Source organism: Pseudophryne corroboree, chromosome 7 (genome assembly GCF_028390025.1).
Source record: "Pseudophryne corroboree isolate aPseCor3 chromosome 7, aPseCor3.hap2, whole genome shotgun sequence".
Taxonomy (NCBI): domain Eukaryota; kingdom Metazoa; phylum Chordata; class Amphibia; order Anura; family Myobatrachidae; genus Pseudophryne; species Pseudophryne corroboree.
The window spans coordinates 445,855,661-445,873,079 of record NC_086450.1 but is presented as its reverse complement, the minus strand read 5'-3'; the positions used below and the strand labels follow the sequence as shown (position 1 = coordinate 445,873,079).

Here is a 17,419-nt window from a genome sequence, read left to right as displayed (position 1 = left end):
ATGCCTCCCTAGCCACCGTGCACGTCACTTACACGCGTGTACCTCACGAGTACTCGACTTTTCTTGTGGTTCAACCTTTAAGTTATATAAACTTATGTAATACAAAAACACTCACTCATCACATGTACACTTTTGCTTCTATTTCTATTTCTGCGCAGAAATTTTTCTTTAGCCCAGCTGTGTTACCAATTAGGAGCAGGATCTGTTAATTGAAATTTTGGATTTCCAAAAAATAGACTTGCGTTATTTATCGCCTGTGGCGCTATTTACCGCTTTGCGTTACTTATCGTGTTGCGTTAAAAATCAACTTATCGTGACTTGAGCTACGTGGGCGTAACCGGACGCTCCGTTGCGTAATGTACGCTGCGTGCGTCCGCCTTTGGATTGCGTACACAAGTCTTTTGTTAGGGACACGTGTACGCAAAGCAAAGATCCACCGTAACACAATTTATATTTTTATCAATGTAGATGATCCCTGGTCATCTACCACACAACACACTGACTTCGCCTTATCTCCCAGGCAAAACTGTGTGTTTGTCTATCTTTTAACTATATTACTTTTACTCTTAAACTATGAAATAACAGCAAATCTCTTTTGGCACTTTTTTTTTTTTTTATCAACTATAAAACTGGCAGACAGGAGAATGATATACGAAAATGAAACGGAAATGCAGATATATATGTGTGCGTGCGTATGTACGCAAGACAGAAGAATAAACAGTTTTAAAAGACACTAGCGTTTTGTTCTTACCTCCGGTTCCCGGATTCCTTCAGCACTCTTTTATCTAAGCGAAGCAGACGCTTATCCCGTCAGCACTACGAGACAACCTCCCGCCCTTTGCTGAGGGATAATGTCTGCTGATCTACCTAGTGCAGATATGTGAAGGACAGGACGAGCCGCCAATTGATAAAGCTAAATATTTATCGTGTATATAACCCTTTATGAGGTCTAAGAACAATGTACGCTATCTACGTAAGAAGTACCGTAAGGGTACGCAAGTTGCGTATCGATCGCTTAGCCGTGATCGAGACGCTCAGGCGTCACGTTCACTCACGGCCAAGTGATCGCAGGCAGGCAGACTATTGGCTGTTGACTTATCGTAATGATTCGCTATAGCGTAGCAGCGCTCGGGACCACGAGGAGATCACCAGCGATGCAGACGCTCACAACGTTAAACTTTTATATCTATACCTTTAGCAATGAAATACACAGCAAACCTTAGTGTAGAGACAAAGTGTAAGTGCAACCTTGTGTAACCTGATTAACTACAAAGCTGCTTGAGCGTCACCGACGCTCAGGGAATATTTAACACTAAAAAGAATACACAGATACCTGGGCTTAGGGTCCGAAACCTATTATGTGTATTATGACTATTATACTTACAAAAGGAATCACAGTACAAAGCATACACTACAATATAACATAAACCAACTAACCAGATAACTACACAGGAAATACAATACAATTCAAGTCTAATCAAGGAAAAATACGAGAGAAAGAGAAGAGAGGGAGAGAGAGAAATGGCTCACAGTAAGACAATATGATTACGGAGAGAACTTACGCACAAGGGGAACGATCGCATGCGCCTCGATATCCAGCTCCCGATTATCAGCAATGAGAACCGTTGAAGAGAGAGAAGTTGGATATGGTCGGCCTGCTATTTATGCCCCACACACAATACAATTCAATGGTCCCTACAATCTCATTGTTCATTGGACACAGGAATTCGGCTTCGCATTATAACAAAAGGTCATAGGTTGATTCATACAGGTGGGCTGTGACTATTTCCAACTGCTCAGGTGGGAGGGAAACTGGGTTTCCCGCCGCATGGGTAATAAAGTGCAAATAAAGTAAATGTTCATAAACTTCTTATGTCCATAACTATTCGCACGAGCGATTGATCTGCTTCAAACCAACACCGGAATATTTCTAATTAAATATTCTTCCGATGGATACTAAACACCACTGTATTACTCCTATCTGACCCTTCGTATCAAACAAAGAGGGATTCCTCTGTTCATAAACATTCTATATTAACCAAACTTTCAGAATCTATCAAAGGGACCATGATCTACAAAATACATTATTAGTGAAAATATGTAATGATTGAGTCGCACGCTATGATCGCATAAACTCTACCGTAAATACGCATACCATGCGCCTGCGGGTGCCCGCGACTGTGAGTATGCGCACGTACGGGAGAGCGTACGCATGCGCAGCACGGACCTGTGTGAGGTGCAAATATGGTAGTGTGCATAGAGATATTTTTCTGACTTTGACAAATATCACAATGGGGGGAGAGGGGCCCTGTCTCTTTTGTCCGTCTTGGGCCCCACAATTTCTAATGGCAGCCCTGGTCACAGCTGGAGTACACCATGTACTGCTGTACATTACTCAGCTTCTGTTCCTGCTACTCTGAATGTCTAATGGCTCTTTAAATTCCACCTAGGGAGCTTATGATGTGACATGTACCGGAGCTGTTATTATCCGCGTGTTGTCACATGCAAATGTTTATGTATCATACTTTATTTAAACACTCCAGCAACTTTTTTTTTTTTACAAGCGGTACTAAAGTACAGTATGTAATTACCCTTTCATGTTCCATCCTCTATGAGTATTCCTATAGTATAGGTGTTAAGTACATGAGTTATAAGATTATTTCCTCTTTTTATTAGACAGTTTTAACTTCTCATTTCTACACTGAATATAGCTTCATACAAACTTTTTGGCCATCAGCGGGAGCCTTGGCTACCTGATGGATGGTCCGGCTCTGCCTGTGGTTGCCACCTATCGACATCTGGCACTGAATGGAGGATGGTAGCATGATGTGCATGGTGCTCCGCATGATGTATGTTTGGCATGTAGCTGAAACCCATTACCCCGGATGGCTATAATCCACCACTGATATCATGACCTTATGCCCTTATCTTGTGCTTGTTTTCTAGAAAGCACCTGTATGTAAGGCTGCGCAGGTGTGATTCTAATTTGCCTGTAATAATAAGATATATTGGGAGGAGCCGCAGTGCTCTGTGATGAGGCAGAGGTTACTGTATGGGAGGATCTATTTATATGACCTACTGGCAAAAGACTCCCAATAATTTCTTAGAAGACCTGTAACTGCCAGACAGAGTCAGGCTGACACCCCAGAGATACCATTCGGCTACCGGACTCACCTGTCACCATCCAGTGAGTATGTACAGCCGGGAGGCTCAGATAATGTTACTCTGTGTTTTAGTGATGTTTCAGATTCCTCAGAATTGTACGTTCATTTTATTTTACAATACCTGTAATTACTATTCTTATGTTTACAAGCTTGGCTTGGTGGCATAGCCTCGTAATTGTTATTTATTACATTATGTTATTGCTTCTGAATACCCCATTACAACTACCATCTCTCTTTTCATCCCTGGTACATCTCTTCTAAAACCATCTCACTCTATATCACAGGTACTCCTATTCTAATACCACCTCACTTTATATACACTGGTACTGCTGCTCTTCTAGTACCACATTGGTCTATATGACTGGTACTCCTCTTCTAATACCACCTCACTTTATATACACTGGTACTGCTGATCTTCTAGTACCACCTTGCTTTATATCACTGGTACTCCTCTTCTAATACCACCTCACTTTATATACACTGGTACTACTGCCCTTCTAGTACCACCTTGCTTTATATCACTGGTACTCCTCTTCTAATACCACCTCACTTTATATACACTGGTACTACTGCTCTTCTAGTACCATCTTGCTCTATATCGCTGGTACTCCTATTCTAATACCACCTCACTTTATATACGCTGGTACTACTGCTCTTCTAGTACCACCTTGCTCAATATCACAGGTGCTCCTATTCTAATACCACCTCACTTTATATACACTGGTACTGCTGATCTTCTAGTACCACCTTGCTCTATATCACTGCTACTCCTCTTCTAATACCACCTCACTTTATATACACTGGTACTACTGCTCTTCTAGTACCACCTTGCTCTATATCACTAGTACGCCTCTTCTAATACCACCTCACTTTATATACACTGGTACTGCTGATCTTCTAGTACCACCTTGCTCTATATCACTGGTACTCCTTCTCTTCTAGTACCACCTTGCTCTATATCACTGGTACTCCTCTTCTAATATCACCTCACTTTATATTACTGGTACTACTGCTCTTCTAGTACCACCTCACCCTACAGTATATCACCTGTGTTCCTTCTCTTCTAGTACAACTTCACTCTATATCAATGGTACTCCTTCTCTTCTAGTACCACCTAATTCTATTTGACTGGTACTCCTCTTCTAATACCACCTCACTCTATATTACCTGTATTCCACCTCTTCTAGAACCACCTCAGTCTATGTTACTGGTACTCCTCGTCTTGTACTACCTAATTCTATATCACAGGTACTCCTCTACTAGCACCACCTAGCTCTATACTACTAATACTCCTTCTCTTCTAGTACTACCTTGTCCTATATTACTAGTACTCCTTCTCCTCTAGCACTAACTAGCTCTATATTACTGGCACTCCTCTTCTAGTACCACCTCACTCTATATTTCTGGTACTCCTTCTCGTCTAATACCACCTCATTCTATATCACTGGTACTCCTCTTCTAATACCATCTCACTCTATATCACTGGTACTACTTCTCTTCATGTACCACCTTGCACTATATTACTGGTAATCTTTCTCTTCTAGTACCACCTTGCTCTATATCACTGGTACTCCTTCTCTTCTAGTACCACCTCACTCTATATTACTATTACTTCTCTTCTAGTACCACCTTGCTCTATATCACTGGTACTCCTCTTCTAATACCACCTCACTTTATATTACTGGTACTATTGCTCTTCTAATACCACCTCACCCTACAGTATATCACCTGTATTCCTTCTCTTCTAGTACAACCTCCCCCTATCTCACCTGTATTCCTTATCTTCTAGTACAACCTCACTCTATATCAGTGGTACTTCTTCTCTTCTAGTACCACCTAATTCTATATGACTGGTACTCCTCTTCTAATACCACCTCACTCTATATTACCTGTATTCCTCCTCTTCTAGTACCACCTCGGTCTATGTTACTGGTACTTCTTCTTGTCTAGTACTACCTAATTCTATATCACTGGTACTCCTCTACTAGCACTACCTAGCTCTATACTACTGATACTCCTTCTCTTCTAGTACCACCTTGCCCTATATTACTAGTACTCCTTCTCTTCTAGCACTAACTAGCTCTATATTTCTGGTACTCCTTCTCGTCTAATACCACCTCACTCTATATTTCTGGTACTCCTTCTCGTCTAATACCACCTCCTTCTATATCACTGGTACTCCTCTTCTAATACCACCTCACTCTATATCACTGCTACTACTTCTCTTCATGTACCACCTTGCTTTATATTACTGGTACTCTTTCTCTCCTAGTACCACCTTGCTCTATATTACTGGTACTCCTTCTCTTCTAGTACCATCTCACTCTATATTACTAGTACTCCTCTTCTAGTACCACCTTGCTCTATATCACTGGTACTCCTTCTCTTCTAGTACCACCTCACTCTATATTAATAGTACTCCTCTTCTGGCACCACCTTACTCTATATTACTAGTACTCCTTCTCATCTAGTACCACCTTGCTTTATATCACTGGTACTTCTCTTCTAGTACCACCTTGCTCTATATTACTTGTACTCCTTCTCTTCTAGTTTCATCTTGCTCTATATTACTAGTACTCCTCTTCTAGTATCATATTGCTTTATATTACTAGTACTCCATCTCTTCTAGTACCATCTTGCTCTATGTTACTGGTACTCCTTCTCTTATAGTATCACCTAGCTCTATATTACTGGTATTCCTTCTCTTCTAGTACCACCTAGCTCTATATTACTGGTACTCCTTCTCTATTAGTACCACCTAGCTCTATATTACTGGTACTCCTTCTCATCTAGTATCACCTAGCTCTATATTACTGATACTCCTTCTCTATTAGTACCACCTAGCTCTATATTACTGGTACTCCTTCTCATCTAGTATCACCTAGCTCTATATTACTGGTACTCCTTCTCTATTAGTACCACCTAGCTCTATATTACTGGTACTCCTTCTCATCTAGTATCACCTAGCTCTATATTACTGGTATTCCTTCTCGTCTAGTACCACCTAGCTCTATATTACTGGTACTCCTTCTCTATTAGTACCACCTAGCTCTATATTACTGGTACTCCTTCTCTATTAGTACCACCTAGCTCTATATTACTGGTACTCCTTCTCATCTAGTATCACCTAGCTATATATTACTGGTACTCCTCTATTAGTACCACCTAGCTTTATATTACTGGTACTCCTTCTCATCTAGTATCACCTAGCTCTATATTACTGGTATTCCTTCTCTATTAGTACCACCTAGCTCTATATTACTGGTACTCCTTCTCTATTAGTACCACCTAGCTCTATATTACTGGTACTCCTTCTCATCTAGTATCACCTAGCTATATATTACTGGTACTCCTTCTCTTCTAGTACCACCTAGCTCTATATTACTGGTACTTCTCATCTAGTATCACCTAGCTCTATATTACTGGTACTCCTTCTCTTCTAGTACCAACTCATTCTATATATATATATATATATATTACTAGTACTTCTTTTCTTCTATTACCAACTTACTCTATAGCACTATTACTCCTTCTCATCTAGTACCACTGTACTTTCTATCACTGGTACTCATTCTCATCTAGTACCTCCACACTTTATATCACTGATACTCCCACTTATCTAGCATCACTGTAGTTTATATCAATGGTACTTTTTCTCATCTAGGACCAATGCACTTGATATCACTGATACTTCTCATCTAGTACCACTGTACTTTATATAATTGTATCTCATTCTCATCTAGTACCTCCATACATTATATATCACTGATACTCATTTTGCACCACTGTACTTTATATCACTGATACTCATCTAGTACCACTGTACTTTTAAATCATTATATCTCATTCTCATCTAGTACCTCCACACATTATATATCACTGATACTCATCTAGCACCACTATACTTGATATCACTGATACGTCTCATCTAGTACCACTGTAGTTTATATCACTGGTACTACTTTTCATCTTATATTATACATGATCTAGTATCCCCAATCTTTATATCACAGGTACATCCATGATCCCTGTACTCAAGCTCTTACAAATGAAGTTATGAATTATGTAATATTTGTATTTCAAATCTTGAATTTCATGTACAGAAAAATACATTATTAGATTCCAAAATAAGCTTGCTAAAATTTTTCAAAATGAGTCATTACCATACAGCGAATGCCAATTATATATGTCTCACAGCACGTGAACCATAATAACACAGAACGTGCCCATTATATTAATGTACTAATTAGTACAACATTGGAATTCAGTCTGAATTACCTACAGTCAGTCTAACAATTCTTGGCAATGCGCCCATTCAGCCATTCATGTGCTTCCCTTCAAAGTTATGTGGGTAGAATTTCAGCGTGTACTAATTATGTTAATTACTATGTTAATATGTTCAGTTAGGAATCAGTTATAGCCAATACAATTCCACCGTTCTTTTGTACACATGTCTGCAAATCCATCCATGAACAGAAAAAATCCCAACAAAAACAAAACACTGTTTACACCGAGAATTACTAGCAAAAAAATCTAAGAAGTATATAACAAATGATAGATTCAGTATGGGATCCCAACGGTCGTGATCCCGGCAGTCATATGACCGGCACCGGAATCCCCACAAGCGGGATCCGGATGGCGAGCGCAGCGTGTCTCCTCGCGGGTGCGCTGCGCTCTGAGTCTGGTGCCGAGCTTTGCTAGCCACACTAATTCATTCCCCCTCGGGTGGTGGCATGAACCACCCCCCCCAATTGGGATTCCAGGCCCCCCTGTCGGGATTCCGACCGCCGGTTTTCCCTTGTTTGTTGGGATTCCAGCGTCGGTATCCTGACCGCCGGGAAACTGTTTCCCAAATGATAACTGAACTTGCACATCTAATTTATTAGATGAAATATTGGGGGTGATTCAGATCTGATCGCTGGGCTACTCACTTTGCTGTCCTGCGATCAGATAGTCGCCGCACAAGGGGGAGTGTAAAATCGCTGTGCAAGTGTGCGATCGCATGTGTAACGCCAAGCTGCAAAAATCCAGTGTGTGCAGTGTGTGCGCAGCCCAGGACTTACTCCTACAGTGCGATGAGAACAGGCTGATCGGCGCCGGAGCTGACGTCACACACCCTCCCTGAAAACGCTTGGGCACGCCTGCGTTTTTCCGGACACTCCCAATAAACGGTCAGTTACCACCCACAGACGGCCTCCTCCTGTCAATCACCCTGCGAACGCCCATGCAAATAAAATTTTTGCACCAGCCTGTCGCTGACCGGCGATGCCTGTTGTTGTTGGCCGACATGCATACGCATCGCGGTGTATACGCATGCGCAGTCTATTGCTGATCGCCCGCTGTGTTTTCGCACAGCAGTGATCAGGACTGAATCACCCCCCATTGTTCTAGTGAACGTCAATACGTTTTTTTTGTTGTTGTTTTTTTTAACACAAAAGACTTAAGAATTTTAATATCTAACTCGTAGTCTATGTTGACAAAAGCTGTACGCGTCTCGCCTTCTGTATGGCGAAATGCGTTTTAGTGTGAAAACACAGATGATGAGAACGCAGTTGGTATTTCAAACCTCTAGCAAAACACAATGGAAGAGAGAATTTTCTGTGTTTGCTGCGGATGCTTATAGCAAGGGGATGCGGTTACAATCCCGACGGTCGGCATCCCGACTCACGAGATGCTGGCACCAGAATCCTGACACGTGATGGAATGCTGACGCCGGAATCCCAACCGTCGAGATCCCGTTCGTCGAGTCAGCAGGACGGGAAAGCATTACGCCGGGGATGGGGGGTTAGGATTACGCGATTTAGGGGCACATGTATTAAGCCTGGTGAAGTGATAAATCAGCTCCTACCTGTCATTTTTCAAACCCAGCCTGGAACTTTACAGTTAGGAGCTGGCTGGCTGGTGCGTTATCACCTTCCACTTTATAATTTCACCAGGCTTAATACATCTTCCCCTTAGGGAGGGTTAAGGGTAGGGTAGGGGGAGGGATACACTGCTTGAGTGTGGTATGTTAAGTAGATTAGATCTAGGTCTACAGTGTATAGGTCGACCACTATTGGTTGACAGTAAGTAGGTCGATATGGTTTCTAGGTCGACAGGGACTCTAGGTTGACATGTACTAGGTCAACATGAGAAAAAATCGATATGAGTTTTTTTTTACTTTTTTGGTGTCGTTTTCGCCGTACAGTGACCGGGAACCCCAATTAGTGCACCGTGTCCCCTCGCATGGCGAGTGAACTTCGGGCAAGATGCTTAGTTCCGCTGCCGCTGAGCTGGGCACAGGTTACCGTTCCCAATTGTAGTCCACATGGATCGTAAAGTATGAAAAAGTAAAAAAAAAATTGAAAAAAAAAAAAGTGAAAAACTCATGTCAACCTTTTGTCGTGTTGACCTAGAACATGTCAACTTAGAGTCCCTGTCGACCTAGAAACCATGTCGACCTACGTACTGTCGACCAATATTGGTCAACCTAGACAGTGTCGACCTACTTACTGTCGACCTAATGACCGGATCCCCACTACTTACCGCCCATTGTCGGGATTTCGACTGCCTGGATGCCGCTGTCGGTCCCCTAACCACCGGCATCCCGACAGCCGGCATTTCATACCCAACCCATAGCAAGTGACTGAATAACTGCGATCCGGGAGGGTTCGTTGCTCCCCCAGGAGTCAGGGAGAACTTTGAAAGTTTATCGGAGTGAAAGAAAGGGAAATAAATCAGTTTGACTACTCTGGTTTATTGCAAATTAGTAATAGCAAATAGAATTTATTACAAAATAAGAATATTACCCTCCTCAGGATATATATCATGCACACATAAAACCGGAGAAAGATGTACACAATGATGTCAGAGGATGTTCTGTGTGTAATGCGTGCTCTGGTCTCATTGCAGAGATGATACGTGTCATCATTGCTCTGACTCTGGTCTTGTGCAATGTGGCGGCTTTGAAGATCGGAGCATTTAACATTCAGGCCTTTGGAGACTCAAAAATGACAAAACCTGATGTATCTTCCATCATATGTAAGGTAAGCAGTTCATTAGACCACTTACTCCAGTAGAGATTGATGACTTAGGATTTACCCTGCTCTACTGATTCTATTGATGGGGGTAATTCAGAATTGATTGCAGCAGCAAATTTGTTAGCAGATGGGCAAAACCATGGTGGTCATTCCGAGTTGTTCGCTCGTTGACGATTTTCGCTATGCTGCGATTTGCTGCTAAATGCGCATGCGCATGGTACGCAGGGCGCATGGGCTTATTTTACTAAAAACTTAGCAGTTTTGATGTTGTTCGTGCGGCGCTTTTCAGTCGCACTGCTGATCGGTGAGTGATTGACAGGAAAGGGGCGTTTCTGGGTGGTAACTGAGCGTTTTACGGGAGTATGCTAAAAAACGCAGGCGTGTCAGGGAAAAACGCGGGAGTGTCTGGAGAAACGGGGGAGTAGCTGGCCGAACGCAGGGCGTGTTTGTGACGTCAAACCAGGAACTAAACGGACCGAGCTGATCGCAATCTCGGAGTAGGTCTGGAGCTACTCAGAAACTGCAAGAAAATATTTAGTGGCAATTCTGCTACTCTTTCGTTCGCTATTCTGCTAAGCTAAGATACACTCCCAGGGGGCGGCGGCCTAGCGTGTGCAATGCTGCTAAAAGCAGCTAGCGAGCTAACAACTCGGAATGAGGGCCCATGGGGGTAATTCTGAGTTGATCGCAGCAGGAATTTTGTTAGCAGTTGGGCAAAACCATGTGCACTGCAGGGGAGGAAGATATAACATGTGCAGAGAGAGTTAGATTTGGGTGTGGTGTGTTCAAACTGAAATTTAAATTGCAGTGTAAAAATAAAGCTGCCAGTATTTACCCTGCACAGAAACAATATAACCCACCCAAATCTAACTCTCTCTGCAAATGTTATATCTGCCCCCCCTGCAGTGCACATGATTTTGCCCAACTGCTAACAAATTTACTGTTGCGATCAACTCTGAATTACCCCCCATGTGCACTGCAGGTGGGGCAGATATAACATGTGCAGAGAGAGTTAGATTTGGGTGGGTTATATTGTTTCTGTGCATGGTAAATACTGGCTGTTTTATTTTTACACTGCAATTTAGATTTCAGTTTGAACATACCCCACCCAATATACAGTATCTGCCCCCACCCTGCAGTGCACACGGTTTTGCCCAACTGCTAACAAATTTGCTGCTGCTATCAAGTCTGAATTAGGGGGGTCATTCCGAGTTGATCGCTCGCTAGCTAGTTTTAGCAGCCGTGCAAACGCTATGCCGCCGCCCACTGGGGAGTGTATGTTAGCTTAGCAGAAGTGCGAACGCTTGTGCAGCCGAGCTCTGCAAAATCAATTTGTGCAGTTTCTGAGTAGCTCTGAATCTACTCAGCGCTTGCGATCATTTCAGCCTATTCGTGTCCGGATTTGACGTCATACACCCGCCCAGCGAGCGCCAAGCCACGCCTGCGTTTTTTCAGACACGCCTGCGTTTTTGCAAACACTCCCTGAAAACGGTCAGTTGACACCCAGTAACGCCCCCTTTCTGTCAATCTTCTTGCGGCCGTCAGTGCGACTGAAAACTTTGCTAGAACCTGTGCAAAACCACAACGGGCTTTGTACCCGTACGCTGCGCCTGCGCATTGCGGGCCATATACGCATACACAGAAATGCTGATTTTTAGGCTGATCGGTGCGCTGCAAACAACGGCAGCTAGCGATCAACTCAGAATGACCCTGTAGGCCCCATGTCTTGTGAGTATACATGTGACTGAAGCTGCATATTCAACGTACAAAATATATAAGAAGCGACAATGAGGTGATATATGGAGGATAATAGTTGTGGACTGAGGGGCTCATTCTCCACCGTCTGAGTACTGCTCACCTGTGCACCATTTGCATATTGTGGGAATTTCTCACCTGTCGCTGCTTAGGTTCTGCCTTATTGTCAATATTAATGTTTACTTCTCATGCCTTTATAATGTCACATGAAAACACATACTAGTGATAGGAATAAATAAATGAGTGTTTGCTCAGTAGGGATGTGTAGATGACATTCCGGAGGGAGGAAGGGTGGTCAGGTAACAGTGATGGATAGTATTTATGGCTGTCTCCCAGTCCCATCAAATGTTTCACTGACATTCAGTAAAATAACAATATTTTACAGGTGTAAGAGATCCGTCAGAAAATGATTGTGAGTTATACAGTGGAAGGAGCAGGGTCCCCAGCAGCACAGAGTATATCAGGAGATGAGTGATGTGTCAGGTAGGATAGAGCTGCATATGACGGGCAGTGACATGATGTGAGGAGGGGAATGGAGGCAGCAGGAAGCCACAGATTGAGAGTTATATAGTGGAAGGAGCAGGGTCCCCAGCAGCACAGAGTATATCAGGAGATGAGTGATGTGACAGTGAGGACAGGGCTGCATGTGACAGGGGCAGTGACATGATGTGAGGAGGGAAATGGAGGCAGCAGGAAGCCACAGACTGAGAGTTAGATAGTCTGAGGAGCAGGGTCCCCAGCAGCACAGAGTATATCAGGAGATGAGTGATGTGTCAGTGAGGACAGGGCTGCATGTGACAGGGGCAGTGACATGATGTGAGGAGGGAAATGGAGGCAGCAGGAAGCCACAGACTGGGAGTTATATAGTGGAAGGGGCAGGGTCCCCAGCAGCACAGAGTATATCAGGAGATGAGTGATGTGTCAGGTAGGATAGAGCTGCATATGACGGGCAGTGACATGATGTGAGGAGGGGAATGGAGGCAGCAGGAAGCTACAGACTGAGAGTTATATAGTGGGAGGAGCGGGGTACCCAAGCAGCACAGAGTATATCAGGAGATGAGTGATGTGTCAGTGAGGACAGGTTTGCATGTGACGGGGCAGTGACATGATGGGAGGAGGGGAATGGAGGCAGCAGGAAGCCACAGACTGAGCGTTCTATAGGGAAAGAAGCAGGGTCCCCAGCAGCACAGAGTATATCAGGAGATGAGTGATGTGTCAGTGAGGACAGGGTCGCATGTGACAGGGGCAGTGACATGATGTGAGAAGGAGAATGGAGGCAGCAGGAAGCCACAGACTGAGAGTTAGATAGTGGGAGGAGCAGGGTGCCACAGCAGTACAGAGTATATCAGGAGATGAGTGATGTGTCAGTGAGGACAGGTTCGCATGTGACAGGGGCAGTGACATGACGTGAGTAGGGAAATGGAGACAGCAGGAAGCCACAGACTGAGCGTTCTATAGGGAAAGAAGCAGGGTCCCCAGCAGCACAGAGTATATCAGGAGATGAGTGATGTGTCAGTGAGGACAGGGCTGCAGGTGACAGGGGCAGTGACATGATGTGAGAAGGAGAATGGAGGCAGCAGGAAGCTACAGACTGAGAGTTAGATAGTGGGAGGAGCAGGGTACCCAGCAGCACAGAGTATATCAGGAGATGAGTGATGTGTCAGTGAGGACAGGGTCGCATGTGACAGGGGCAGTGACATGATGTGAGAAGGAGAATGGAGGCAGCAGGAAGACACAGACTGAGAGTTATATAGTGGAAGGAGCAGGATCCCCCAGCAGCACAGAGTATATCAGGAGATGAGTGATGTGTCAGTGAGGACAGGGCTGCATGTGACAGGGGCAGTGACATGATGTGAGAAGGAGAATGGAGGCAGCAGGAAGCTACAGACTGAGAGTTAGATAGTGGGAGGAGCAGGGTACCCAGCAGCACAGAGTACATCAGGAGATGAGTGATGTGTCAGTGAGGACAGGGTCGCATGTGACAGGGGCAGTGACATGATGTGAGAAGGAGAATGGAGGCAGCAGGAAGCTACAGACTGAGAGTTAGATAGTGAGAGGAGCAGGGTCCCCAGCAGCACAGAGTATATCAGGAGATGAGTGATGTGTCAGTGAGGACAGGGCTGCATGTGACAGGGGCAGTGACATGATGTGAGAAGGAGAATGGAGGCAGCAGGAAGCTACAGACTGAGAGTTAGATAGTGGGAGGAGCAGGGTACCCAGCAGCACAGGGTTGCATGTGACAGCTGCAGTGACATGATGGGAGGAGGGAAACATGAGAAATGGAAGTGTACATCTACATGTAGCAAAGCTCATATGTAAAACTTATCCAAGTTCATTTAGATTTCTGGGTGTTGGTCCCCGGCTACATGTTTGTGTTGCCCTGTTGTCCTCCTGTAACCACTGTCCATCCTTACAGATACTGTGTCGCTATGATATAGTCGTGATCCAGGAAGTCAGAGATACAGACCTTAGTGCAGTGGAAACCCTGATGCTGGAACTGAACAGGTCAGAATATAACCTACTCTTTGCCTATTGCTATTCTTATGCTATTTATTTGAAGTCAGAGTTTAAGCTGGTGCCAGATTTGCCTCCAGCGTGAAAGGCTGGTAATCAGTTAATGATGCCACATGCAGAATTAAGATGAGACATCTTCGCTAGCGGCTGAATGGGCGTAACTGGAGCAGCAATGGCACATTCATATGTAGGCTGAGTGCTTTCAGGGCATGTAGGTGGAACAGCGGGCTATGCAGGCTTTAGTGTGTGCAGAGTCAGATTCCAGGCAGCATTTGCCCCAGGCACTTGTGGACGGAAAGGGGCAGTATGGCCACCTAGGTGCATGTATAGGTGCGAAGATCTTTATTTATTTCTGTGGCCGCACTTGCACCTCTGCATCAGCTCCTGTATGGCTAAAAAAAAAAAAAAATCAGTAGTTTTTCGTAAAAAAATTGTCTATGTGTTGGTAGCACATTAATAGTAGAAAAGGGTTTACATAAGAGAAAACCCTGCAATTTCAATAAGGGTGTGTAGATTTTCTTTGTCCATTCACTTTCGATATAACCAGACTTACCTGTTTGGCTTTCCCTAAGCCTCACAAGTCATGGAATTCAAAAACATGCTGGGAGGGTAATTGGCTGCTGACCAAAAAAGTGGTCAATGGGGCCGATTAAACCTTCTCTAAAAAAACACTGTGTATTATCAGGGAGCTATATAAATAGTAGAGATGAGCGCCTGAAATTTTTCGGGTTTTGTGTTTTGGTTTTGGGTTCGGTTCCGCGGCCGTGTTTTGGGTTCGAACGCGTTTTGGCAAAACCTCACCGAATTATTTTTGTCGGATTCGGGTGTGTTTTGGATTCGGGTGTTTTTTTCCAAAAACACTAAAAAACAGCTTAAATCATAGAATTTGGGGGTCATTTTGATCCCAAAGTATTATTAACCTCAAAAACCATAATTTACACTCATTTTCAGTCTATTCTGAATACCTCACACCTCACAATATTATTTTTAGTCCTAAAATTTGCACCGAGGTCGCTGTGTGAGTAAGATAAGCGACCCTAGTGGCCGACACAAACACCGGGCCCATCTAGGAGTGGCACTGCAGTGTCACGCAGGATGTCCCTTCCAAAAAACCCTCCCCAAACAGCACATGACGCAAAGAAAAAAAGAGGCGCAATGAGGTAGCTGTGTGAGTAAGATTAGGGACCCTAGTGGCCGACACAAACACCGGGCCCATCTAGGAGTGGCACTGCAGTGTCACGCAGGATGGCCCTTCCAAAAAACCCTCCCCAAACAGCACATGACGCAAAGAAAAAAAGAGGCGCAATGAGGTAGCTGTGTGAGTAAGATTAGCGACCCTAGTGGCCGACACAAACACCGGGCCCATCTAGGAGTGGCACTGCAGTGTCACGCAGGATGTCCCTTCCAAAAAACCCTCCCCAAACAGCACATGACGCAAAGAAAAAAAGAGGCGCAATGAGGTAGCTGACTGTGTGAGTAAGATTAGCGACCCTAGTGGCCGACACAAACACCGGGCCCATCTAGGAGTGGCACTGCAGTGTCACGCAGGATGTCCCTTCCAAAAAACCCTCCCCAATCAGCACATGATGCAAAGAAAAAGAAAAGAAAAAAGAGGTGCAAGATGGAATTGTCCTTGGGCCCTCCCACCCACCCTTATGTTGTATAAACAAAACAGGACATGCACACTTTAACCAACCCATCATTTCAGTGACAGGGTCTGCCACACGACTGTGACTGATATGACGGGTTGGTTTGGACCCCCCCCAAAAAAGAAGCAATTAATCTCTCCTTGCACAAACTGGCTCTACAGAGGCAAGATGTCCACCTCATCTTCACCCTCCGATATATCACCGTGTACATCCCCCTCCTCACAGATTATCAATTCGTCCCCACTGGAATCCACCATCTCAGCTCCCTGTGTACTTTGTGGAGGCAATTGCTGCTGGTCAATGTCTCCGCGGAGGAATTGATTATAATTCATTTTAATGAACATCATCTTCTCCACATTTTCTGGATGTAACCTCGTACGCCGATTGCTGACAAGGTGAGCGGCGGCACTAAACACTCTTTCGGAGTACACACTTGTGGGAGGGCAACTTAGGTAGAATAAAGCCAGTTTGTGCAAGGGCCTCCAAATTGCCTCTTTTTCCTGCCAGTATAAGTACGGACTGTGTGACGTGCCTACTTGGATGCGGTCACTCATATAATCCTCCACCATTCTATCAATGTTGAGAGAATCATATGCAGTGACAGTAGACGACATGTCCGTAATCGTTGTCAGGTCCTTCAGTCCGGACCAGATGTCAGCATCAGCAGTCGCTCCAGACTGCCCTGCATCACCGCCAGCGGGTGGGCTCGGAATTCTGAGCCTTTTCCTCGCACCCCCAGTTGCGGGAGAATGTGAAGGAGGAGATGTTGACAGGTCGCGTTCCGCTTGACTTGACAATTTTGTCACCAGCAGGTCTTTCAACCCCAGCAGACCTGTGTCTGCCGGAAAGAGAGATCCAAGGTAGGCTTTAAATCTAGGATCGAGCACGGTGGCCAAAATGTAGTGCTTTGATTTCAACAGATTGACCACCCGTGAATCCTTGTTAAGCGAATTAAGGGCTGCATCCACAAGTCCCACATGCCTAGCGGAATCGCTCCCTTTTAGCTCCTTCTTCAATGCCTCCAGCTTCTTCTGCAAAAGCCTGATGAGGGGAATGACCTGACTCAGGCTGGCAGTGTCTGAACTGACTTCACGTGTGGCAAGTTCAAAGGGCATCAGAACCTTGCACAACGTTGAAATCATTCTCCACTGCACTTGAGACAGGTGCATTCCACCTACTATATCGTGCTCAATTGTATAGGCTTGAATGGCCTTTTGCTGCTCCTCCAACCTCTGAAGCATATAGAGGGTTGAATTCCACCTCGTTACCACTTCTTGCTTCAGATGATGGCAGGGCAGGTTCAGTAGTTTTTGGTGGT

General features: G+C 44.5%; 1 protein-coding gene across 2 annotated transcripts in view; it reads left to right on the top strand.

Moving 5' to 3' along the window:
- Positions 1–3,137: 3,137 nt before the first annotated feature.
- Positions 3,138–17,419, top strand: part of LOC134945594 (deoxyribonuclease-1-like) — a 34,333-nt gene continuing 20,051 nt past the window's right edge. The window contains exons 1-3 of one of the 2 annotated variants that reach the window (XM_063934981.1): positions 3,138–3,187; positions 10,056–10,189; positions 14,355–14,443. In XM_063934981.1, the coding sequence (XP_063791051.1) occupies positions 10,058–10,189; positions 14,355–14,443 (221 nt within the window). In that variant the 5' untranslated portion in view covers positions 3,138–3,187; positions 10,056–10,057. Of the gene's footprint in view, positions 3,188–10,055; positions 10,190–14,203; positions 14,444–17,419 lie in introns of those variants that run through there. The other variant, XM_063934980.1, reaches the window with a different exon arrangement.